The 27,419-nt window shown below is 37.6% G+C and overlaps 1 protein-coding gene across 2 annotated transcripts in view; it reads right to left on the bottom strand.

The window, feature by feature from the left end:
* Window positions 1-3,250: 3,250 nt before the first annotated feature.
* The window catches only part of LOC126811332 (GTPase IMAP family member 9), a 33,933-nt gene continuing 9,764 nt past the window's right edge, over window positions 3,251-27,419 (bottom strand). The window contains exons 3-4 of one of the 2 annotated variants that reach the window (XM_050536884.2): window positions 6,477-6,764; window positions 3,251-5,677 (exon numbers count right to left, since the gene is read on the bottom strand). In XM_050536884.2, coding sequence (XP_050392841.1) covers window positions 4,362-5,677; window positions 6,477-6,764 — 1,604 coding nt within the window. In that variant the 3' untranslated portion in view covers window positions 3,251-4,361. Of the gene's footprint in view, window positions 5,678-6,476; window positions 6,765-22,365; window positions 26,646-27,419 lie in introns of those variants that run through there. The other variant, XM_050536968.2, reaches the window with a different exon arrangement.

Genomic DNA, 27,419 nt, shown 5'->3' with positions numbered 1-27,419 from the left:
GCAGGACGGAGGGCCTGACAAGGAAAGCTGTCTAGTCATTCGGATAATACGAAAAACTGAGGTCCCGTGTACACATTGGCGTGCACGTAAAAGATCCCTTGGCAGTTGCAAATTGATATAAGAGTAGGCCGCAGTGCCGCTGTCCAGGCAAAATGTCCCTCATAGCACACTGTATGGCGTATACCCGTCTTCATTAGCCCAGTTCGGAGCAAAACAGTAGGACGTTAAACCTCATTTCAATTCAATTCAATTCAATGGGGTATATAATATCCATCAGCATCTCATTTGTTCAAAGGTGGGAGTGACAACAGCCCAGAGATTGGCACACGGCCGACACGGGTATACTTTTATTTAGTTCAATGACAAACCATTATTAACTCAATAGGCCATCAGATGGCTCCGATTTTAAGTAGATTAGAACGTTCAGCCAATTTAATTTAAAATGAATAAGCCAAGCCAAGTCTGGAATATCCAGAACCAAATTGAAATGATGCAGATTATGTTGATGGTATGTGTGACCCTCTTCCAATTGTCAGTGACATGGTATCATGGCAACCCTGCACTCACCCCCCCCCACCCCCGAACGAGACCGAGTAAATGCCCCTAAGCAGTGATGTAGCCAGTTGGTGGGGGCGTCTTCATGGCGACATTGCCCCCTCCCCTCATCTCCAGTTCTATAAAATTAAAAGCTCAGTATATTACATGTTATGCCTTGCTATCTGAAGCTTTTTCGCACCTACATCATTCGATTCTTTCACTCCTCTGTGGTCTTCTGCTATCTCATCAATATAATATTCACGGTTATAGTGAACCGCCCAGTTAGTAGTACCACTAGTGAGAGGGTCGTCGGGTGAAGGACTGTACACATGTTCTGTCAACTAACAAAACAGGCAGAATAGACAGACAGATCTTGAGATTCCGTCCCATTTCTGATCCTCTCATTCACAAGCAATGACCTCAAATGCCAGGAAATTGACTCCAATTTTCTAAATTCTCACAGGAATCCCCTTCAGACTGCTCATGCAGTATGCCTTGGGAATCCAAACCCTATCCACCCCTCCCCACCCAACCATCCAACCCCTCAACAAACATCCTGGCTTCACCACTGGCAACAAGGTTCACAAAGTTTGATAAAATTCATTGCAGGTTGGGATTGTATCACAGTTTCTTTTTTTTTTAAAAAATAAGTTTATTGGCTTAATAATTTATAAAATCAATTTCCAAAAATACATGTGAAGATAATTGTATAGTACAAGGCAAATAAATGACAGACTTAAGTTAAATAATATACACTGTAAATGAAATGAAATGAGGTTTAACGTCCTACTGTTCTGCTCCTAAACTGGGCTAATGAACACGGGCATACGCTATACAGTGTGCTATGAGGGAAATTTTGCCCGGGCAGCGGCACTACGGCCTACGCTTGTATCGAATTCCAACTGCCAAGGGATCTTTTATGTGCACGCCAATGTGTACACGAGACCTCGGTTTTCCATCCCATCCTCACAACTAGACAGCTGTCCTTGTCAGGCCCCATGTCCTGCATCACTGACAAGGGGAAACCACAATATACACTGTACCAGGGTTAATCAGCAAATTAATACCTGTTTATAGTGGTATAATCAAGGAATCAGGCTTAAGATAGATCATATTGCCATTTTGAACTGATAGTTTCTAGATCCGCTATTGATAGCGGGGTGGGATTGTGTATGATGCTATAGATTTTGAACGTCCCCGCCCCACTATTAAGGGTTTCTAGATCCACTATTGATAGCAACAGATGATATGGCTCTACAAATTGCTTACTGTAAAACGTTTCAAATAAAAACAGGTTTTTTTTAGATTTAGAAATGATACCCTAGGGTGGACACGAGGTAACTGTGAACTGAGAATAAAGAGTCTGTTCGTGTGCAATACGGTAAATACTGGGTAATTGTCAGGGTCCCCACAAGCCAATGTAGTGCCCCAGGGCAAGAGTTTCGGGGACGCCGCTCCAGGGCAAGAGTTTCGGGGACGCCGCTCCAGGGCAAAAGTTTCAGTGACGCTTCCATCCCCCAACCCCCGTGCATACTGTAACTGCTATGTTCAGAGCCTGTGCTCAGTTGATTTTCTATGATTAAAGAAATTTAAAAAAAAACATTTTTTTATACTTTTAACACTTTATCTAAATAACTATTTATCAAATCAACTTATATGTAAACTTTTTATGTTTATTTCCCATTCAACTCTCCATTTGATCCTTATTTCTGGTATGCAATTTGATAATTTGCCTCGACCTCCGAGAAGTGTCGCCCCCGGGAATATGCCCCCCCCCCCCCCGCGCCTGACTAGTCAGGCATAGCTAATTGCTGAATATGAATGAATGGATTTCAGGAGATCATCCTGATAACCAGAATGTCAGAAATAAACTTCTGGAAACAGCTGGTAAAGGAGCGGTGAAACTATCGAAAATATGTCTTCTATATCATTATTTTCAAGTCATTTTTGAGCACTGACGAATGCATCCATTGATTATTTGCATCAACTTGAATTCTTCAATTCTTCAAACCTTTGGTGTTTCAGTATCACCATATTCCTAAAAAACGCCATCCCATTATATTAAATTGAGTGCCAGGGGTTTGCTAATATACTTCCAATATATCAAGTCAAAGATCTAACTAAACGAGAAAATATTTTTGAAACAACATTTTTAAAGATGCATTATATAAGATTTAGAAAAAGGGCTGAAAGTTATTGCTATAATAGTTAAAAAATAGATAATGAAAAATTAAACTATAGGAAATTTCAGTCAAATTACTTTATTATGAGCGAATCCCAAACTTTCCACTTTAAAATGCTATTGCATTTCAAATGATTTTGAATTTATCCTAATATTACATGTATATATGTCTTTGTAGCTTAGGAGGGACTTATGGAAGATTAGTTTTTTTGCAAACTAAATAAGTTGCCTCATTAAATAAAGGTTTTATTATTATTATTATTATTATTATTATAATTTACGAACGTATGAAGAATAGCATTTTCTCGATTTTCATTGCTACTGTTGTTGCGAGAATAAAACACAGTCTCGAGTATCCCCAAATTTTGCTTGTGGACCCTTTAGAGATCACAATTTTTAAAACTGTTCCGATACATGTACATCTCCGTGAAATCATAATGACGATTGAGTTCGAATTTGGTGAAAATCGGACCAAAACTGTCCGACAAAATAACCGATCCCTGTACGCAAATAGTGTAAAAGCATAGTATACCTCATCTTCAATAGAAGGCTTCGTCTAGCTTTATCTCCATACATCTTATCAAGGCCTTCACGTAATTTCGGCACCAATTTCGATTGGGTATTGACCCGGCCCAGGAGCTTATCAGATTCCACGATCATCACGAATACCAAGTCTCGCACTTTCCAGCTAAAATGTCTACCTGTGATAATCGAGTTGCAAATTCAAGGTTCGTTTAGTGTCAAGGTTTCCGTGGAGGTCGCCATGTTTGTTTTAAGCGTGTTTGTGTCACAACTGCTGATTGAACGCCACGTACGTTTCACGCGTCTGTGGTAAAGGATGATAACGTAGCTATAAGTCTGCGGTACAGGAAGATAACCTAGCTATAAGTCTGCGGTAAAAGCAGATAACGTAGCTATAAGTATGCGGTAAAGGAAGATAACGCAGCTATAAGTGTAGTACGTCTAGATACTGTGAAGTCTTGGTCGTTGCTTCAGGAGCATGACTATAGCAAGTAGAGTGATCTTGGTTTCTTTCGATATTGGTACATATCGGATCGTAACCTCATGAATTTGGCACCTGGTTGTACGAAAAATCGTGTCTTTGACCTGTGGACACCCTAGAGGTTACAATTTTTGTCTGATTTTGATGAAACTTAAAAAGTATGTCTATATCCCAAAGATCTTGGTTTCTTTTTATATTAAGGCATGTCGGACCATAACACTGGATTATGGACGTATATTGATCCAAATGGCTGCATTCTTTGTTCGCCATCGTTTTGTATATTTTAGTTAGATTTATTTCACATGCACACGAGATGTAAACATGATTGGGGCCCGTGATTGTTGCCGAGGTTTGTGGGTTAGGCTAAAGGCTTAGTGCTAGATCTTGGGTTAGAGTTAGCGCTAGCCCGGTTTATATCTCGTGGCCTTGAGGAAATCTGCCGGAGGCCTTCTGAAATAGATCTAAGTTAGATGATCTAACCACACAGATATACCGGAAATTTTTAGCCGATTAGACCGCGTCCACTATACGGGGAGACAACTCAATTACCGGAAAGGTCTATAACAAAACATTTTATTCAAGACAATCAATATTCCTGTATAAAATCTGGGCAAAACGTAATTTAAATCATTTGCATTGTTATTCGTCCATACCAAAGAGTAATCTAAAATACCGGCCAATTTGTTTGAAGAATTTTTCAAGTATTCCTAAATTGTTACCGTTTTCTATTTCTTCTCTGACTATTTGTCGATAATCCAGATGCTGTTCTCGAAGCGTCTTCATACCTTTTTCGATTTCTGCCTTTTTACTTAGAAGATCTTCTTCCAATTCTTTTATCTTCTCCTCAAATTCTTTCTCGATTTTCTCTTTTTCGAGCTTTGTTTTTTCCGCCTCTTCCCGCAGCATGGCTTCGTTTATCTTCTTCTCGTTATCCCATTTGCGTGTTAGTTTTTCTTCTTTCACTTTCAGAGCCTCGAACTGCTGTTCTTCTGTTTTGATATTTTGCAACTCTTCATTACGTTGTCGACTTATATTTTCATTTTCCATCTCCAGACACAGGAGCTTTTCTTGATCTTTTTCCACTCGAGATGCTCTTTCCTCATCTATCCGTTGAAGCTCTTCAGTTGATTTGGCATGACGTGTGTCGAGCTGTTCCCTTAATAGCGCCAACTGTTCATCTTTTGTCTTTATATCTTTTAAAAATTGATTAAGTTGATATTCCCTCTGCTTCTCGAGTTCTTGTGTCTTCTGTGACCTCTCTTCTTCAATGCGTTTTCTTTGCTTTTCGAGTTTTATCTCTTTCTGTCGTTTTTCTTCTTCCAAAACTCGCACTCTCTCCTTCATGGCTTCTTCTGCTTCTCTGAACATCTCTGTCGTATAAAATTTGTTCTGATTTTCCGATATAGTTTTGTAAGCTAGTTCCATAATTTGGGCAGTATCGGCTTCATGACTTGCTCCCCAATTATCAATGACGGCAAACCGACCATGACAGTCTTCAATTGTTCTCTTCAGCTCATCACTACTATCAATGTAGCATCCTATTGGCATCTTATCATGTACCAGCGAATCTTTACATGTGAAAATCACCATAACATAGCTCATAACATCAGCACCAAAAACTTTTTTGAGAGCTTCGATTGTCTTCTGTTCTTCTTCTGTGAATCTAGCACACGCCTTCAAGACAAAGAAGAAGAGGTGGGGTCCAGGGACAGACAAACCAACACACTGAGTAAGTTCTTTAATGGTTTCTTCATTGGACTTGCTAGTGTCAAACATACCTGGTGTGTCGACAACGAGAAGATTAGTGTTGTCCTGAAGTACTGTTTCTCCGTATTTACATTTTGACGTTTCGGAATTGGCAAGTCCTCTAGATTCAAAAGCCTTTTTCTTCAGCAGCCTGTTTCCTAGTAGACTTTTTCCAACACCAGTTTTACCCACCAAAACAATCCGTATTTCTGCAAGAGATATGCCATGCCATTTAGTAAAAGCAATAGCTTTCCTTTCCACAGTCATGCACTGTATACAGAATTTAAAATGTACTTAAAAGGTGGTAATTTGTATGAATGTAATATCAAATCATTCGAAAAATATCATAGGGGTTCGTTTGAACAAATAGGAGCAATTATATAAGAAGGGGCGGGGTTTTGTTCACCCTACAGTTCATTCCAACAGTGAAATGAAATGGGGTTCAATGCCCTAACTTTCTGCACTGACTGGGCTAATGAAACGGATCTTACTCCATGAAATGGTCTTTATGAAATTTTGCCCGGACAGCGGCGCTACGACCCGCAATTATATCGAATTCCAACTGTCAAGAAATCTTTTGCGTTCACACCAGTGTGTACTCTTGACCTCGAGTTATCGTTCCATCCGAACGACTACACATTATCCCTTGCTCGGCCCTCTGTACTGCACCCCTGACAAGAGGGGACCACACTGGAAAACCCCGTTGAACTTTCTGTCATTACGAGGATCGAACACGGGACTTACAACGCCTTAAAACTGTTTTTTTTTATCCACACATATTAAAAAATGTGATTATAGAAGAGATAACGATATATTTACTATAAATCTGTCACATCTATGGGTACAAATTCGAAACAAATTTTCGTATATCTCCGCTCGCTGTGTAGCAATTGTGCCCTATTTTGTTGGATCTCCGTCCCAAAATTACGGAATCCGCGCTTGTATAGAACGGATCTAGTATGGTTTTAGTGTATCGAATAGGATATATTTAAAACAAATGAAACTTACGTGGTTGAAGTTTATCAGCCATAGAATGCAGACGGTTTTCTCGTAAGGAGTTGACAAATGGTTGAAAACCCCCTGCACAACACCCCATCAACGTATCCAACAGTTTTCTCATTCTGTTCTCGGTACCAAGTGGTCTTCGAATTTCTTCTACGTCATTGTCATTTAAAACTCCTTTAGACTTTAAAGAATCAATCAAAGAATCCGGTTCCCGTATGTTCTTAACAAGTACATTATAATGGTCTTGGATCTTGTTGTACTCTCTATCAGGCATGCGCCCTCTTGAGGTTGCTTTAAATGTTAAAACAAAAATTGATATTAATTAATTACCTGTAAGAACAAAGAAGCAAATGATTCTGGGATCCTGGTAGATTTATGGAACCCGAATCTCCTAGTTTACTACTCATTTACTACTTCCTTATAGGGTACCATAAGGATGACCCCTGTTGTTCTTGGTGCATGCTTAACTGGCAGAGGCAGAGTCACGCGGCCCACGCCCATTTTTGTTAATATTTTGACTGTAAATTTTCTACAGGTCGCAAGTATTAACAGACTTTGTTCAAATTCGGCGTGACCAATCATTTTATTAACAAGGTTGTACATATGTATATATTATTGTTCCATGCCCAATCCCCAGGGCCAGAGCAAAGACCAATTTTTGTGTTTACCGTCTAAAGGCCCACAGCGGTTTAAGTCTTTTGGACATGGTAGTTGATTGACTAGATGGCCCTCCCACACTCTCCCTATCGCGCTACATCGACTGTTGCGCAGCCTCCTGCCTCCGGTGTCACACATTGTCAACATTTTATATAATTTCATTTGCGAACCCCTAGGAGTCACGGTGGCTAGGTAGGTAAGACGGTGGCTCGCTAGCCTGGAGGTCGGATGTTCGATCCCTACATTGACCGAGAAAGTTCATCCAGATTTTCCGACGTGGTTTCCCCTTGTCAGTGGTGCAGAACGGAGGGCCTGACAAGGACAGCTGTCTAGTCCTTCGGATGAGACAATAAACCAAGGTCCCGTGTATAAATTGGAATGAAGGTAAAAGATCCCTTGGCAGTTGGAATTCCTTATAAGAGTAGGCGATAGTGCCGCTGCCCGGGCAAAATTTCCTTCATAGCACTCTGTATCCGTATGCCCGTCTTCATTAGGGGGGGTTGAATGGTTAGCACGTGCGCGCTGTACCATAAAATCTGTCATTGAGTCAACTGGCGTGGTTTCGAATCCCCGGTTGTACGTGGCCAAGAGTAGGGTCGCCTGTCCAACCTCGTGGGTTTTCTCCGGGTCCTCCGGTTTTCCTCCCACTGCTAAAGACCCCTACGCGCAGGCGAATTATTGAAATAAAATTAAACCATATGTTAGTCCCGAAATGACCTAGTTTGTGTCAAGTGGACGTTAAACCCCATTTCTCTCTCCGTCTTCATTAGCCCAGTATAGGAGCAGAACAGTAGAACGTTAAACCCCATTTCATTTCATTTCATTTTGCGCCCCCCCCCCCCCCCAATATATATTTTACGGCTACGCCTCTGATTTCAGACCATAACTTCCTGGATTATTGCCCATGATAGTACGAAAACTCGCGTTTGGGTTTTTTTTAAACTTGTTCTCTATCCACCTATATTTTTTTTAGTAAAAGTATATATTGTTTGATGCGCTATATGAAAATTCTATAAGTTATATGCATAGCACGGCTTTGATGAGTTAACAGGTTTAAACATCGAGGCCGTAGGCTGAGATGCTAAACCTGTTAACGAATGAAGCGTGCTATAAATCACTTGTAACATTGACACCTGCTCAACATGCTTGTTGTTATTGCACAGAAAACCCACCCCAAAAGAGTGCAATAAACCAGCAAAAGAGTGCAATAACATTGAACATGTCTAGTTATTGCACGATTAAGCCCTAGCTAATCTACTAGACTCTAAGGGAAACAATCTGCTTATTCAACGAAAAGAACAAAAGGAGATTTTCCGTCCATGTTACAAAATATTTTGGTAAATCGGCATCACAGGGTATTTTGACACGTGTTGATTTAAAACTCCTTGACATTACATATTTATTAATTCATTTGTACTAATGTTTTAAGTGGTTTAATAATCGTTGATGTCTAACGTATAATAATCTCCTTCGTTGTTCCGTATCGTACATTGAATCAGATCAAATATGGCTTCTACATCGTTGTTGCGATCTATTTCATCATCCCAGTTGCTAATGGCAGCGTAGCGACAGTTGCAATTGGCCAACAGTGTTCCCAGTTCAGTGTTACTGGCGATAAACTGATTTAAGGTCATGTGTTCATGAACTAAGACATCTTTACATGTAAAAACAACAACTACGTAACTTAGAATATGTTCTCCGAAAAACGCCCGAAGGCTGTCAATTGCGTCCTGTTCCTCTTTTGTATATCTACCAATTCTCACAACAAATAAAAACACGTGGGGTCCCGGTGACGATAATTCCACACAGCGAATTATCTCTGGAAGATTTCGCCAGTCCGATTCCCGCGTGTCAAAAGTCCCAGGAGTATCCACAACTATCACCTTTCTTCCATCCTGAAACATTCTTGTTCCAAATTTACATAAAGATGTACCAGATCCAGCTAGAGCATGTGGTTGGAAATGTTTACAGCCCAATAAACTATTACCAAGCTCACTTTTGCCAACTCCAGTCTTCCCCACCATAACAATTCTGATTTCTGCAAAATATACCATGGGCGCTAATCAAATATTATGTCTCAATGGTAACATAAATGTGTTATTTATAAAGTAGGCCTATATTCACAGGGGAGCTACGCTGCTGAATTAGATAAAGAAAGGCCCTAACCAATTTCATTTCCGAGGTCCCTCTCAATCTCCCACCCTCACGACTAGAACATTATATAAATGTGTTTTAAAATTTTTTTTTTAACAAAGCCGAGGACGACGACGGATCATGTTTAAGACACAGTGTTGCATGGAAAGCTTAAAGCGGAAATTTCATTTTTTTAAGTTATATCTTTAGAATTTATTAAAATAAAGCCGGAAAATAGATGGTATCCATAAACAGTCCTACCTTGTTAAAGAATAATCCTTTTAATCCTATAATTCACTATTGCCAGTTCAGAAATTGGCAAAAATATCATTTCCATCTTCATTTTCAAACGTTTGAAAAAAGCTACTCCATGGTGGAGAATAGAAAACAAGGGAGGTAATTGTGTTATTATTTCCTGTGTAAATGAGTTTTAAGTGTGAGAATGACACCTATGATCGTATAATTGTGAGTTGACAATCTATTGAGCAAAAGACATAGAAATAATTACGTTTTGGCTTTCTTAGTTTATCGATACGCATTATTTCCATTGAAGCCTGCGAGTAAATCAAATGCAAAGGTCACGATAGCGACATGCAAGTTCAAGGCCAACCAACTGATACATTTCAAAACGAATAACACGCAATAAACTTATTTATTTCATCTCTCTACGACTGTCTGACCATGTGCAGACATTGTTACAACGTATGAAACACTCCTCATTGGTAGTGTAACGGTTAGTTCAACCTGGCAAAAGTTTTCAGTTCCGAGGCGTGTATGCTTACACCCTAAGTGCCCCCACCGGAAGTGTGCACTGCGCGAGCGCAAGCAATTTTAACTAAAATCTATTAAAATTGCATTTTAAGTTACAATCGATCTTCGTGAAACGCATAAAATTTAAAATTTCAGTTTGATTTTAGTTAAAATCTATTTTAGTGATTTTAGTAAAAGTTTTTGTGAAACAGGGCCCAGGTATTTTCAATCAAGGAATTCTAATAAAAAGATTGGAGATAAACTTGACATCTGATCGTCGTCAAAGGAAATGACGTCACGATATACATCGTCGTCAAGGGAAATGAATTGAAATGAAATTAAATGTAACTTGATTTAGTCCTTTTATACGCTCATGTGGACGTATATTGTCGTCGCCATGTCCACCCGTTCACATTTGTTTGTGAACACTCTACAGGTCACAATGTTTATCCGAATTAACGAAACTTGAAATGGGGCCTATGGGTTGATATCCCAAAGATCTCGGTTCCTTTCGATATTGGCATGTATCGGACCGTAACTTCATGGATTATGGCCCGTGATTTTCGAAAAATCTCAATTTTAGCCTAAGGGCCTTCTGGAGGTCTCAATTGTTATTCGATTTTGATGGAACTTACAAAGTAGCCTATGTTTATAAACCAAAGATCTCAATTCCGTTCGATATTCGATAATGACTATGTACTTAAACATCGCATTTTTAGTTTGTTCTCTGTTCATCTCTTGCAAAATGTAGTTGTATCTTGCATGGCAACCTAATCTGATTAAAACACAGATCCTATTTCGTTTCGTTTTTTATAGTTCGAAATTTCGTTTTACTTGTCTTTACTACACTAGGACCTGGAAGAGTTCTTATCATTGATGTGTTCTGGATGATGTGAGGAATAAGCCAATGAAACAGTCTGTTACGGCGACTTCTTGTGTAACAAAGTGATCAATAACTTTTATCAAATTGAACTTATTGACCTCCAGCCATGCTTCTTGATAATATATATAATATTGACCTTTAAACTCTGTATGCACTGTTCTTAAGTCACGATTGTCTGTGTTGTAATTAAACATTTAATTAATTCAATATGTCCTTTACAAGCTACATATGCTCTGTGTACAAGCTCCGCGTTACTTCAAAGGATATGCGTACTGGTCAGTAAGCCTGCCGTGGCGAGATAAAAGAGACAATTGCATGTATGTGTATGTGTCCGAAGGTATATAATGAGGAGTTTACTGACAGTTAGGAAGACAACTAAAGACGACCACAGACGAGCGGAGATGAGAGGCTTGGACGAGTGCATGGACTAACCCGAGTTCGGACGCTGCCTTGGCAGAGGGGCGGAATGGTGGATTTAATATTGTTAGATGTGTTCCTGTCGTAGTCTAGTCCTCGATGTAGTCTAGTTCCAGTATAGTCTAGTTTCTGTAGTATTGATGTAGTTATGTTATATACCTGATGTAAATAAATCCTATATTTACTAAACTGATCTCTGTTATCACTAAGATAGTGTTACACTTGGCCTGCCACGGCCGGAACTGTAGGTAAACCACTAGAAACGCCAATGCTGATTGATTAATCAATGTCTGACGTCATAGGATCAAAGGCCACTGGTACGACTTTCGAGTACAACTTGTCAGAACTAGCGTTCTCCTGTAGTGTAGGCTATCGAAAGTATAAAAAACGAAAGGAAATATAGATCTGTAATTTAATCAGATTGATGGCAACCGCTCGTTTTGAAATGTTGTGAACGCGATACTTGACAGAATTTTAAAAAAATACTTTAATACATATCTATTGCAGTAGCACGATTGTAAATATCGAGCGTAGCCTATTTGCGGAGATATTTCTTCGTCCACATGTTTAAGTTGAGAACTCGAATGAAGAAAAGTTTACAATGAAATGCTGCGAACTTGTTTGATTTTACATCCCAAATGTGGGAGTTTACTTTTAAAATCATGAAATCGTTTAAATACGATACACGACTGAGTTTCGGATGGAAATGTTTATTTGCCGAGATCGTTCATTGAGGCATAAAGTCTAGCACGCACAGACGAATTATTTTCGCTTCGATACATATACTATTCAAAAAAAGTAGGGGATATTTGATTTTGGGGGCATAATACTAAAATATGCAAATGACTACGAAAAAAGTCACTATAGAACCTAACAGAAGAAACATTTCCAGTTACATGTGACGCCCAAACGCACCAATAGCTACCGCATGGAATGCAGGTGATGCTTGGGATCATCATGGGGGTCCAACCCAAGATTTGCACGACTCTGACTTTGAATGTTACAGTCATTGTGGCATTGAATTCCAGGGTGGAAACATCAGTTTAATTGTTTTGGTGACCAGAAAACAAATTTTGATATGCGTCGGCTTACCCAAAATGAAAGGTTACGTGCCCTTGGCATGCTACAGATCGGCACAACACAGGCGGTTGTGGCGCGGACGATGAATGTTTCTCAGTCTGTCATAAGCAGGCTATGGTCCAGATACCGTGATACACAATCTGTATAGGACAGACCACGCTCAGGTCGACAACTCAAGCCCAGGATCGATTTATCCGTGCCTTGAGAAATCGTGTCATCACAGCAAATCAGATCAGCGCTCGTCTTCAAACAGACACTGGTGTGAGAGTGAGTGGCCAGACGATTCGGAATCGACTGCATAGGGGTCACCTTCGCGCCCGACGTCCTCGCGTGATCCCTTGTTTGAGAGATCATCACATTCAGGCAAGACGTCGTTGGTGTAGGGATCGTCAACACTGGGATAATCGACGATGGAGCAATGTGATGTTTTCAGATGAGTCAAGGTTCACTGTTGATTTTTTGGACAGACGTAGGAGGGTGTGGCGTCGTCGAAACGAGCGCTTCCAAGACGTTAACGTCATCAGACATGATCGATTTGGGGGTGGTTCTGTTATGGTGTGGGGAGGCATCACTGTTGCTGGAAGAACGCCTTTACATGTTGTTGCAGGGCGTGTTACAGGCCAGTACTACCGGGACAACATCTTGGCAGTCCATGTTGTGCCGTTCGCACGACGTCATGGCCGCCGTTTCATCTTCCAGGATGACAACGCAAGATGTCACAGGGCCAGGATCGTTACAGGTTACCTCCAACAACAGAACATCACCACATTACCTTGGCCAGCACTGAGTCCCGACCTCTCCCCCATCGAGCATGTCTGGGACATGCTTGGACAGAGGTTACGTCAACGTCAAGAACGTCCTGCCAATGTCCAAGAACTTGCTGCTGCGTTGCAACAGGAATGGGACAATCTGGACCAAAATGACCTTAGACGTCTCATTAGGAGTATGTCACGTCGGATCAATGCTTGTTTGGCAAACAGAGGAGGATTTACCCGTTACTGACTTGGTTGTGATGCTGTGGTAACTTTGCTGTTTGACCCCGGGTATCATTTTACCCTTATAATGGTCAGTCGGTGCCTTACTTAGTCTAACGATCATTTGGAATAAATCGATGAATGTGAACTTCATTTCATTTTGTCATTTGTTTCTTCGTCAGTTTCATTAGGTGACTTTAATAACACTTAAAAATCAAATATCCCCTACTTTTTTTGAATAGTATATTTCAAATATTTTAGTAGTATGGCATACATTTCGGATATTTATATTATAATACATGTACATACTAGATATTTCAAAAATCTTAAAAATATACAAAATACATATTTCAAAATATATATTTTATGTTAATACGTAATAAGAAGTATCTATTTTGAATGGAATTGTATCTTTAAATTTGTGTACAACAATGTATGTTTTCGATATTATAAGATATTTTGCGGTTGTTATAGTATTACTTGTATATAGGAGGTTTTATTCTGATTGTGTTCTCCAGTTTTCATGAAAATGAATATTTCCAGATTCTAGTTCTAGTTTTTTAATGTTGATTATGTATATTCTTTTTTATTTGGTATGGTATGTTTTAGTTTACATTTATATATATAGAATTTTGTTAATATTATTATGTGGTTTAGAAGTGTGACAGATAGTGTTGGCAATTGAATATAATTGTGATCATCTTGTTTATAAAAGTCCACGGTGTATATCGATTGGTTTTGGTTTAAAGTCGATGTTATAGTCTTTTAATATACTGATGGTTTCTTGCCAGATATTTTGGGAGTGGGTACATAGGTAGAATAGGCGGTTAACATCCTCAATACATGAGTAACAAAATATTTTCTATTGATGTCGCTTTTTTAAGTTTAATTAAGATTAATGTGTTGTAGAAATCTTTACTTTTGATAGATCTTTATTATAAATCGTTTCAGTTACTTTTGTTAAATAATCAGATAGATTAGGGTTTGGAGTTTCTAGGTCATTTATGACTTGTTGATTGCTATATATAATATATTTTTAGATACAGATTTAATTGATGACTTTAAGCTTCTAATAATTAAATTATTTGCATTATTTCTTATATTTATAATATCTGTGACAAATGTTACATCATTATTCTTAAATGTATTATTATATATTGATGATTTATTAATTTTAATGTGTTTGTTATTCCATCTGACCTGATTATTAAATGGTATTAGGTAATCAATATGTGTTGTAAATATATCGTGCCAATGATTAAAATTTGTTTATAAAATGGAGAAGATATTGGAATATTTTTTTCGTAATTGCACATTGGTAGTATTTCACCATTACATTTTTCCAAAATGTATCGAAAGGGTATTTTCCATGTTTGCGCATCTGATGTTAGTTTTTTGATCCAAAGATACTTCGACATTTTAGAAATGCGTTGAAGTCTATCATGTTTAGGCCGCCGTTTTCAACATTTTGTGTTATAACATTTCTTTTAATTTTGTCACTACCGTTCCAGAGAAATTTATAAATTAATGTATTAAATTGATTCTTAATTTTTTCTGAAGTTTCTATTGACATTATGGGAAAGATTATTTTCGATAGGCAAAATGTTTTAATGATTTGTATTTTGCCCACGAGGCTTAGATTTCGCTGTTTCCAAATATTTAGTATCTTTATAATTTCATCAGTTTTTACCTGGAAGTTTTTTAGTGTTGATGAACATTGATTGTTCGAGAAAAAAATGCCACAAATTTTAATTTCGTCTGAACAATGTGAAAAACCAGTATTGTTTAAACCGTGTGCGGTGTTGTTACTTGAGAAGTTCAAGTTCATGATTTTGGATTTTAATGTTTATTTCTAAACCAGATATTTTATTGTAAAGTTTTATTATTTTAAATAAATGTCTCGCTGTCTTTTAGTTAAGCTCTCAAGTCATCTGGAAATGCGGCTAATTTTATTTCTGCTTTTGCGAATATCATTCCTTTTATTTCTCTATTTAAACGTATATTGTGAAATAGAATTTCTATAACTAAAATGAACAGATTGCTAGACATTAGGTCTCTTTGTCTCACTCCTCTTTTAATTTGAAATGTTGGTGTTGTAAAGACGTTATTAATGATATAACCTGTTATGTCAGAATATAGAGTCTCTATCCATCGTAGATAATTCTTTTTAAAGCCAAAAATAGTTAAAGTGCGCACCATAAATTTATGTGATATTCTGTCGAAGGCTTTTTGAAAATCTAAAGCTAATAATAATCCTGTAATTCGTTTTTGTTTTGCTAAATGAATACTAACGTCTTTAATGCGGATATTTTCTTGTATATGCCGACCAGGGACAAATGCAGCTTGATTTGGATGTATGAGGTGATTTAGGGAAGGTTTGATACGATTAGAAAGAACTTTACTTAATATTTTTACATCGACATTTGTTAGAGTTATGGTAGGGTGCCCCGAGCAATCCAATTTAGCCTCTAAGAAATTTGGTCTTACCTGGAGAGGTGTTGACTGTGCAAAGACGAATGTCTCAATGATGACGAAACAGGCTCGGGCACACTGGGAGCACGTGCTCGGAGCAAATATTCACAATACATGAACCATGCACGTGGTATTGTCACAACATCAAATGGTATATAAAGACATGTTAAAATTATTTTCATCACGCGTTTGTCTTTCAATATTATTGGATTGCTAACTACGTTAAAAATTCTAAAAGTTATTGTCGTTTTTATTTTTCAATTCGCTATTTATTAACAGAGTGCTTTCGTTTAGTTTCGGCGATTTCACATCTCCCAATAACGTGTGTTGGGCAAGATAAGAGTACAACCGGTATTTTGCTTTTAATTTTGCAAGGATCGTGAAATCGTCGTTGAATTGCCCAAGACGAGTTTTTGCCAAGTTAGGAAATTTAACAAATTGTTTCGTATTTTACATTTGCTACCGCTGTACCGGGAATTAATCGAAACGAAGGGTAGTCTCGATTGACCAGATTTACTGTTCGAAAATATTGGCTTTAAGGTTAAGGGAAAACAAATCTTTTTATTTTGTTTAGGAATTGACCGACGGACTCTTTTTAATTTGTTGTCAATCGATTCAGTTAGCAGACATGACGTCCAACGATGAATTACTATCCAGCATTGGTTTGGGCGAACATTATGATCTTGGTATCATTAATAAATTTCCGACCAATACAGAGCACCAGTCTATAATTAATGCTTCACATGACGACAGCGTGACGTTTGGTGACAACGGTATTCGAGGTGGGCTGGTCAGACTGAAGACAAAGACTAGAAAGCTGGGTAAACATATAAAGAATTGTAATAAATCTTTAAAATTATATGACGAGTATCTCGACAGCCCCTTTTTCCCCAGGGATAGTGGACAAGACACCACCGGCTGATACCAGCACGATACATTTAATAAATAAAGGGACATAGACATATGCCGGTGCGACTATGACCAAGTTAAATAGGAAAAATAGGAATTTAGTAAGTAGGATCAATAGATATAAAAAAAACAATTTTCCGTTTAACAAATCGACTAAGGAAGACCTCAAAAGAATTTATTCGCGCGAAGGCAAATAATAATAAAGTTTTGGCAAATAAAAAAACTGGTTGTAAGTCCCAACCTCGTGGGGAAGAAGTAATTTTGTATGATGTCGAAAATCAAAGATACACTCCAGAATGCCATAATTTGGTCACGCAACTAAAAATTTTCAACGTTTCCGATAGGAACGTCGACGCGGTTATAACCGCATGTTTGGCTGTCGCGGGACTCAAATCTAATTATACTCCAACAAAAAATTATACAGTTCAAAGAATATCATGTGAGCGCGTCGGTGTATCTTTAAAACATGTTTCGGAAACACTAAAGTCAGCGAAAAACACCACTTTATATACGGATGAAACTACAAAATGTGGCTCTAAATTCGGTACATATGCAATAACTGCTGACTCGACTCATACGCCAATTATTATTGGTCTTCGAAATATAAGACTGATAAATCTGCGCAAACTACTCTTACAACTTTTAATGAAATTTTGGCAGACCTGGATGATATAGCTGGGCAAATCTGTAATTTTCCAAATTAGAAAGACAGTGTCAGACAGAGCCAGTACCGAAAACACGTTATTTACACAGTACAGAGGCAATATTTGTTATAAATTAGTAGAAAACTGGTCAGATTTATCAGATTCAGAGCGAAATATTCACCTAAATATAAATCATTTCTTTTGCGGTCTTCATCTACTAACTGGTTTGGCCGATAAAAGTGTGTCTGAATTGAAGAAATTTGAGGAAATGTATTTTAAAAAGTATTCGGCCCAAACGTTTAAAACCGCTTCGTCATTTCTGCCAAACGAACCTGGGTGTTTTCGATTGATTTGGACCATCTGTAAAGCCTTTACACAGGGTGGGGATGAAAAGTCGGGTTGTTATTTACCTTTTCAGTTGTATCTCAAGTCCCTTGGGATTTTAAAATTACCGCTAACGCCATTTCATGGTAACCGGTTTAATATAATTTTCCACAATGCCGCAATTGTAAATTATATGGCCAAGCATATAACAAATTTTCTTAGTGATTTTGGAACAGAAAATAGATTGACCCAAAGCATATTTTTAGATATTAAAATTCCGTTATTTCATATTGAGTGCCAGGCTTTGGGCTTGATAGATAAATTAATTACAGCTCCACTGTGGCACATCTTAGAAAGCGGCATTAATGCACTTGACATGAAAACTATTTATTAGAAATTACATGATTTTTTCGAAAACCCGAATATTTGAAAATTGAAAACGATTCGGTCCTTGCTAACCTGACGAAATTTAATTCTGATTTAACTTTTAATTCAACCCTGATCCATGTTTTGGAAGTCCTCTTTGCCGAGTTGCAAAAATTTTACTTGAGTATCGAGATGACTTTAATCCTTCGTGTTCGAGTTCTGCCATGCCTCAAAACAAATTACCAGAAACCGTGTTCAGTCATCTCGATAGATTAATGAGGATCACGCCCTCGTCTAATATTTTTGGCAACTAAGCGTCCATTTTATATAAAATGAATAAATCTGATGAATGGCTAAAAATCTTTCACCTGATAACGTAATTTGGTCTTAAAGGATGCTCGAACGATAACTAAAAATCAACTTTCTAAATTTAGGCAAAGACGGGAAGAAATCGAAAGAAAAAAGCTAGCGGTTCTTTTTGCGAAAAAGAATGAATTAATAGAAAAGGGGAACGTGAGATTAGGAAAAAAGAGCGCCTAACAACAGAAATTGTCGGGGTGGTTCTTTGGAAAAATAAAGAGGGTATGGAAAATGGACTTTTACAATTTACAGATAGGGAAATGAAAGAGGCACTGAAGGCACAGCTCTGGTTTCGTAGGTATGTTTTAAATCAGCAAGTTTCCAATAAGTCTATATTTTGTTTTTCTGTGGCCGGTAAGGAACACTCGATTCCAGTTTTAAAAGAAAATTTACAAAAATTAATTGACCTGGCTGATCCTACCTAACCAGATTAAATTTTCAATGCCCCTTTTTAGCGGTTATAAAAAATACAATTTCTTTATTCTTCGTTTCTAATTTATTTGTCAATCCAGACGTCCCAGCAGACCGACATTCCGACACTTCTCATAGTATTTTAACAAATCATTATTTAAATAACTGTTTTCTTTAAACCAATCGGTTAATTTTCGGGTGGCAATTTATTTTACAAAGTACGCCTACTACTGTACATTAGCTTTGTTATCGTGTTTGAAAAGTTGCCTTTGACATACTCTATGTAAAAGTAAACTTTTTATTTTGTCCCAAGGGGAACAATTGAGAATATATGTTTATTACAGATTAGTTCTAAATTACATATCTGTGTTTGGTAAATAATGACTATGTATTATTTATTATCAATCGGTTTGTGAAATGTTGCAACAGATCGTGTTTTTGGCTAAGATTTGAGTTATGCATGGTTTGATAAAGTGAATACACCTGCGCTGATTACCTTAGTTTTTAACCTATTTATCTTTGGGAAAACCTGTATTTCTGTCGTATAATAGCTGACATGATAATATTGACTTTTTTATAAAAAAAAACATCTGCCAAGACAGATGTTATACTGTACATATGTATTAGACGACATACTGTTACGAAAGAAGATCTAACATACAGGCATGTTGATTTAGAAGGCATTGGTCACGATGAGATGTGTTTTTGTTAATGTTATCGATCGCTTTCAGTCCCTATATAAAGTTATAGGAAATACATATTAATATAAGCAGCATATTTATTCTTGTGTAAATGTTATCATACAAGAAGGATCGTGATCCCGAAATTGAATTTGTTCTTAATTATGTATCTTCTAGTTTGTATTCACTTACTCAAACCCAACTTCAAAATGTCAATGTCCATCTCAAATCTGTACATAACTTGATCAGCTATTGCATATTTTTCATTTAGATTGATTAAAATAGTCTGTCATTATTTATTTAATACTCTAATTATTCCATGAAACTTTTCATCAATAAACATACTTCCGAACATTATTTCTTAAATGGGACATCAAATATAAATTTACAAAAGCATATTAACATAAATACCAATATAAATAGACCTATGGGTATACAGAAAATATAAATAGATTGTTCTAATATATCTACAAAAACGTAAATACATTTAAATTGGACTGCACACATACGTACACGGGAATGGCTGATCCAAAAACTGAGCTGTGTTGCGCATGCTCGGAGATCTGAAATTCAAGCGTCTCATGGAGCAGATTTCGTCACATAGCAAATGACAATTTAAACGAATAGTCCGGAATGGTAGTGGTTGTTCATGCATTTCGGAAAAGAAATCTATAATTTTAAATGAACAAGAAAACATAACTCCGTTAACATTGAAACGGAGGCAGACCACCATTAATTTCCCCATTGACTTCAATGTTAATTGTGGCCTCTTTGCCCACCTCCAACTTTTCCCCAAATTTTCGTTGGGCTGAATGCTTTTCACAACAGACAGAGGAACAAATGGTCATGTCTTTGCACTAAAATTTGTATGAGGTTGACCACCAAAATTTTGAGATACACAAACTTGAAGAAGCATACTAAAAACATGTAACTAGTTGACGTACGTATCGCCGTCGCCAACCTGATAACCCTGTTATCATTCCGCCTCAAAATCATGAATATTTACCAAAACCTGGCAGAAAATGTTTATTCGAACCCTCTTCGTCCATTCTAGACCAAAAAATCAACAAAAATGGGCATGCAAAAGGGGAGAAAAGAGAGAATTGCTATAAATAGACGAACATAGTGAAATTTAATGGTATTCTGCCTCCAAACCCCAAAATGAATATGTTCGCCGCTGGTGCACAAAAGTAGTGTATTTTAACGTACAGTCGAATGGATATATTGTGAAATATACACGCAGGTAGTTTCTTGACAGTTTATAATAAAGGATCATCTAGGGTTGTTGTTTATTAAGATGGAGTGTCATAAATAGTTTTCGCGATTTTTTTTAGCTTGGGGCACCCTAGTTATGGGTCACCAATTTGCCAAATTGGTTTTGTCCTTATTGGGTTTAGGTAATAGTTTAATTAATGACTCTCTTTGAGAGGTAGATAGTTTATTGTTTTCGAAACTGTATTTAAAAGATGCTAAGACATATTTATTTATATTTGGCCAGAATGCTTCGTAGAACTCAATACTTAGACCGTCATTTCCTGGAGATTTATTCTTTTTAATACATGATATTGCGTTTTTACATTCGTCATTACTTATGTCATATTCTAATGTTTCTGCCTGGTCAATATCTAGTTTTGGAAGATATTCGTAGTCAAATGTATCATAATTGTTTATGTTAGATGATTTACATTTCTCAATATAGATTTTCATAAAAAGACCGAACTTCATTTAAAATGCATTGTCTGTCTGTAACTGATGTCCAACCTCGTGGGTTTTCTCCGGGTCCTCCGGTTTCCTCCCACTGCTAAAGACCCTTACGCGCAAGCGAATTATTGAAATAAAATTAAACCATATTTTAGTCCCGAAATGACCTAGTTTGTGTCGAGTGGACTTTAAACCACATACCAGCTCTTTGCTCTCTCTCTCTCTCTCTGATGTATTTCCGTTTATAATTAATCTATTAATAGTTGTTTTTTTGACTCCTTCGTTTTTCTAAATTTAGAAAGTGTTTTGTATTTTTTTTCGCCAAAACCGTAACAATTTATTTTAGTTCTTAATTGAATACCTTCTACTTCATGAAAATGAAATGTAATAGGTTTAACGTCCTACTGTTCTGTTCCAAACTGGGCTAATGAAGACGGGCATATGCCATACAGTGTGCTATGAGGGAAATTTTGCCCGGACAGTGGCACTACGGCCTTCTCTTATATCGAACTCCAACTGTCAAGGGATCTTTAACGTGCACGTCAATGTGTACACGGGACCTCTGTTTTTCGTCCCATCCGAACGATTAGACAGCTGTCCTTGTCAGACCCTCCATCCTGCATCACTGACAAGGGAGAACCACGTCGGAAAATCTTGATGAACTTTCTCGGCCAATGCAGGGATCGAACACCCGACCTCCAGGCTAGCGAGCCAGCGTCTTACCCACTTAGCCATCGTGATCCCCTCTACTTCATGAGTCAATATATTGTTAAGATTGTTTTTCACATTATTACATGTATATTCGTTATAGATATCCAAGCAATTTGAGTTATTATTCAATTTTTTGCTTCTTGAAGCAACAAGCCGTGTTTGTTTAGTCAATACCGTCTTCATTAGCCCAGCCGGTGTAAATCCCATTTCATTTCATGTTTGGGTATTCAGCTATATCGCCGTGTGTGTCCTTGGACCTAAGGTCCATTATGTGTGCAGGGAGCAGTGCCAGAATAAGGCTCCGCTGGCCCAAAGGCACATGTCGATAGGTGTCCTGAAAATACAGATATTTTGGGTTAACAGATAAAAGGAAGACCGTTAAATGAATAGCCTTCAATGGATGAAGAACGATGCCATTTATTAACATAAAAATAAAGGGAAGCATATTGGTCATCACCTGATAATTATCAAAAAGTGTTTACTATATTTTTTTGTGGCTTGGATTTTTGGCTGGGCCTATGACACGTGCCTTATTTGCCTAATGGTTAATCCGGCATTCAGTGCCAGTACAAGTTTCAGTGATTGTCAGTCACTGCTATATCTTGGCAGAAATGGAGAAAATATAGTTACGGTTGGTTTCCATTCGATTTTTTAACATATTTGCGGACATTTGTGACAAATATTTTGGAGCAGATACGAGGAACGTTGTTGGTGAGCGTATTAGGGAGCCTATAACGGAGCCCCGTCGGCGTTTCAGAGAGTTATTGGATCTGATATATTGCCACCTTGTATTCCCTTTCCATCAAACTTGAGGGGCTTGGACTGTCGAATAGTTAACGCGTGCGTGTTAGATTATAAGGTCAGTCATTGGGTAAAGTGGCTTGGTTTGGTTTTTCTCCGGACGCCCGGTTTTCCCCCACAGCTAAAGACCCCTATGCGCAAACGCATAATTGAAATAAAATTGAACCATTAGTCCCGAAATGACCTAGTTTGTGTTGTGTAAACGGTAAACTCTCTCTCTCTCTCCCTCTCTCACACACACTGAGCCAACGTCATCCTGTGCCGACGTCATACTAGGCCAACATGGCTCCCAGAGAACGGCGATCATATCTTTCTAGGGCAAAAATTCGACTTCTAAAGTATGTACTATTTTTTAATTAGAAGATTGCTACAAAAGCGAATAAAGAAATATGCATAAAGCTGGTTGATACAGAAAATAATTGTTGAAAAATCTGTGTTTTTATCGGCCAGAAAAAAGAAAGGAGACGATGATAAAACTTGTTAGATGTTATTTAAAATTGAGACCCATAAAATATGGAACATAAAACGAAAAACGAGATAAAAAAAACATCTGATTAATTAAATTGTAAAACCATCGAAGAGCGGACAATCTACTCTTTCAATCAAGGAACGCCCCGTTATGCAATAACAAGTCTACACGATGGTTAAATTAAGTACACCTATTAAAGGAGCTAAATCTCTAACTTGGTATTTTCAATGATATTCGAAATTAAAAACACGAATTGAAATTCAATATCAGTCTATTTCAGTCAATATTCAAGATGTTATCTTGCAGTGAAAATGTGGGATCCTAATATCCAATATTTAAGACACAATGAAAATTTTTATAATCAGTACACGGATCGTGTATTCTGTAATTTTGGGTGCCATTTGTAATGAGCAAAGAAAAACATATCCTACAAGACAATGTCGAAGTAATTATTAATGGCTGCTTGACAAACGACAAAATGATATTAAAAAACGTGTAGAATGGGCTTGGTAGACGTAAAAGGTGTCCGTTTAATTTGGACTGCTCGCGTATTTCACCGAACATAATTGTTTAGAAATTAGAATATTTTTATAACCAGCGGCTGCCAGGAAGGATACGCCCACATTTTCGAGAGATGGATAGAGAACAAGCTAACAAGAAAGTGATTTTTCCTACAATCAAGGGCCATAATTCAGGAAATTACAATTCGATATGCGCGAATATCGAAAGGAACTGAGATCTTTGGTTATAAACTTACATTTCAAGTTTCAACAAAATCGGATGAAAATTGTGACCTCTATAGGGTCCAAACCCTTGATATACCATATTTTTACGCTATTTGAGAACGAACGGCGGCCATTTTGTCTGTCAATTTTTGGTCGATTTCTACGAAATTCGAACTCAGTCGTCCTTATGGTGTAACGGTGATATAATAATACGGTTTTTTAAATCGGATAAAAATTATGACCTCTATAGGGTCCACAATCAGGGGCCATAATTCAGGAAGTTACGTTCCAATATACGCGAATATCGAAAGGAACCGAGATCTTTGGGTTATAAACTAACATTTCAAGTTTCAACAAAACCGGCTAAAAATTGTGACCTCTATAGGGTTCACAACCTTGATATACCATATTTTTACGCTATTTGAGAACGAACGGCGGCCATTTTGTCTGTCAATTTTGGGCCGATTTTCACGAAATTCGAACTCAGTCGTCCTTAGGGTGTAACGGTGATATAATAATACGTTTTTTTTTAAATCGGATTAAACTTATGACCTCTATAGGGTCCACAAGCTAAAAACGCGATTTTTCGTACAATCAGGGGCCATAATTCAGGAAGTTATGGTCCGATATGCGCGAATATCGAGAGGAATCGAGATCTTTGGGTTATAAACTTACATTTAAAGTTTCAACAAAATCGGATAAAAATTGTGACCTCTATAGTCCACAAGCTAAAAACGTGATTTTTCGTACAAACAGAGGCCATAATCCATGAAGTTTCGATCCGATACATGCCAATATCGAAAGCAGCCGAGATCTTTTGGAGATAAACCTATATTTCAAGTTTCGTCAAAATCGGATAAGAATTGTGACCTGTAGAGTGTCCACAAACAATTGTGGACGGACGGACGGACAGGGGCGACGACAATATACGTCCACATGAAAATGTGGTCGTATAAATTTTTTTTTAATATAAATCACTTTATATACATTCATATTACATTAATATATGCTGTTAGGCCGTATTTCGTATATTTTAAGGTTCAAAAGATTAGAGCCATATTAAAAGAAAATAAGTTTACAAGTTTTATTAAATAAAACAAAAAAAAACATGAGAAGCGATCTTACAATGTATGTAAATTACCATAAATTGATTTGTAAAGATACATTTTATAAGATTTAGATATAGAGCTGACAGATAATGAAAAGGAATATCTTGAAAATTCCATTCAAATTATTATGGGCGAAGTTATTAATGTTGAAAGTTTTCATAAGGATAGCGTATATATAAACTCGACCGATGTTACGATAACTAAGTCTCGCTAATCCATTTCTAAATTAAATTGTTAAATAGCGATCGTGTTTCCTTCCATTAAATATTACGACCATCCGAGAGTTGATTATGGGTTTGCTATGTTAATAACCAAATAATGAAACGAAGCGTTTCCATCCGCTGACAAAGAAATTTTTTATTTTGTTCAAAACCCCATCATTGTTTTCAAGCTCCTGTCGGAGGCGCTCACGCGAATCTTTCATTTCTTCCCATTTTTTCTCTTCTTCTTTAAGGATTCGTTCTTGTTCTTGTCGCCGCTCTTCAAATTCCCTTAATCTCTCTTGCCGCTCTTCTTCCAATTGTGCTCTTTCTTCTTCTTCCAATCGTTTCTTCTCTTCTACCTCCTCTTGTTCAATACGCCTTCTTTCTTCCTCTTTGCGTAACCTTTCTTGCTCTTGTGCCATTTCTCGTCGCTTTTGTTCAGATCGGCGTCTTTCGGCTTCTTTTTCTTCTTCCAATTTCTCCTTTTCTTGGAGTAGAATGTCCTGCTGGAGTTTTGCCTTCCTATCGTCTTCAATGCGTAACTGATGGAGTCGCTCTGCTTCAGTCACAAGCTCACGTTGCTTTTTCTCGTGGTCTTCTCTGGCCTTCCTTTCCCTCTCTTTCTGCTCCTTTTCCAGTTGTGCACGCTTCATTTTCATTTCTTTCTCAAGTCGTTGTTTTTGTGCCTTATTTTCCTCCTCGATTTCTTGTTTTCGTCTTTCGAGTGCAAGCTTTTCTTTATTTTTTTCAGCTTCTAGCTGTTCTAATCGTTCTTTGAGGGCCTTTTCCGCGACGGCGTACATTTCTCCTGTGTAATGATTACCGCCGTTGACTGCAATCGTACATTGAACCAAATCCATTATAGCGTCAACATCCATGCTGAGATGCTTCTTGTCAGCCCAATTATTTATTGCTTTACAACGACCTTTACACTCAATCAACAGCGTTTGTAAGTTTTCGTCGCTACCTATATACTCGTCTAATGTGTTATCGGAGTGTTCGAGGGTGTCTTTGCCGGTAAAAATAACAATCACAAATTTCATCACCTGCTCTCCAAAGATATTTTTAAGATTTACGATGGTGTCCCGTTCTTCTTGTGTATATCTACCAATCCTCAAGACAAAGAAAAAGATGTGGGGACCCGGAGACGACAAACCAAAGCAGCGAACTATCTCCATGGATGTATCTTTGTTCGATTTTCTTGTATCGAAAATTCCAGGTGTGTCTACTACAACCAGTTTCATTCCGTGCGAAAGCTTCCGAGTTCCAAATTTACATTTAGATGTAACTGATCCAGCAAAACCCTGAGATTTAAAATGCTTTTGCCCCAATAAACTATTACCAAGCTCACTTTTGCCCACACCAGTCTTACCAACCATTACAATTCTCATTTCTGCAATAAAGAATAAAGTAACATCGATGCTAAACGACAATTAAATTCAATTAGCTTTATACCCCCTTTACAATTGCACACGATTTCAAAGTCGAATGCGATAATCTTGGATACCATCCTAATGTCTCATATGAATTATACAAGGGAGGTCTCGGGTTCGCAACTGATGTTCGCCGAGAGACTTAACTTGGATTTTCCGGCGTGGAGAAGTTAACAAAAATCGAGGCCGCGTGTACAGATTGACGAGCACGAAAAAATTCCTTGGTAGTTAGAATTCAAAACAAAACTATGCCGTAGTGCCACTGTCCGGGAAAATGTCCCCATAGCTCTCTGTATGGCGTTTGTCCTTCATTAGCCCAGTTGAAGCAGAACATTAGGACGTTAAACCCCATTTCATTTCATTTCGTAAACTACACCCCTGACAGGTAAGTCAGGATATCCGGCCACGATAAGTTTAAAGCTCAGCAGGTAATAACTTCTTATGATTCTTTCCTAAACTAACAGCCGTAAATAGATTGTTCAGCTAGTCAGAAGTCGATACCCTATTTGGTCTATTGATTAAACTACGGGTTAAAGCTTTTCTTTTCAAACCAGCTGGTAGATTTGCATAAGCCATAACGAGGAATAAACCTTGTCCAGGTCTTAAGTATGGAAGACCAAACAGCTCTTATACAAATTATAATTTTAGTGTATAAATGTCGAAATACGCCGACAAATAACGAATTAAGAACACAAAATAAAGAGTTGTTTGATCTTTCATGCTTAAGTCGGGTG

The sequence above is a fragment of the Patella vulgata genome, chromosome 1 (genome assembly GCF_932274485.2).
Source record: "Patella vulgata chromosome 1, xgPatVulg1.2, whole genome shotgun sequence".
Lineage (NCBI taxonomy): Eukaryota > Metazoa > Mollusca > Gastropoda > Patellidae > Patella > Patella vulgata.
This window is presented reverse-complemented; position numbering and strand designations above follow the sequence as displayed.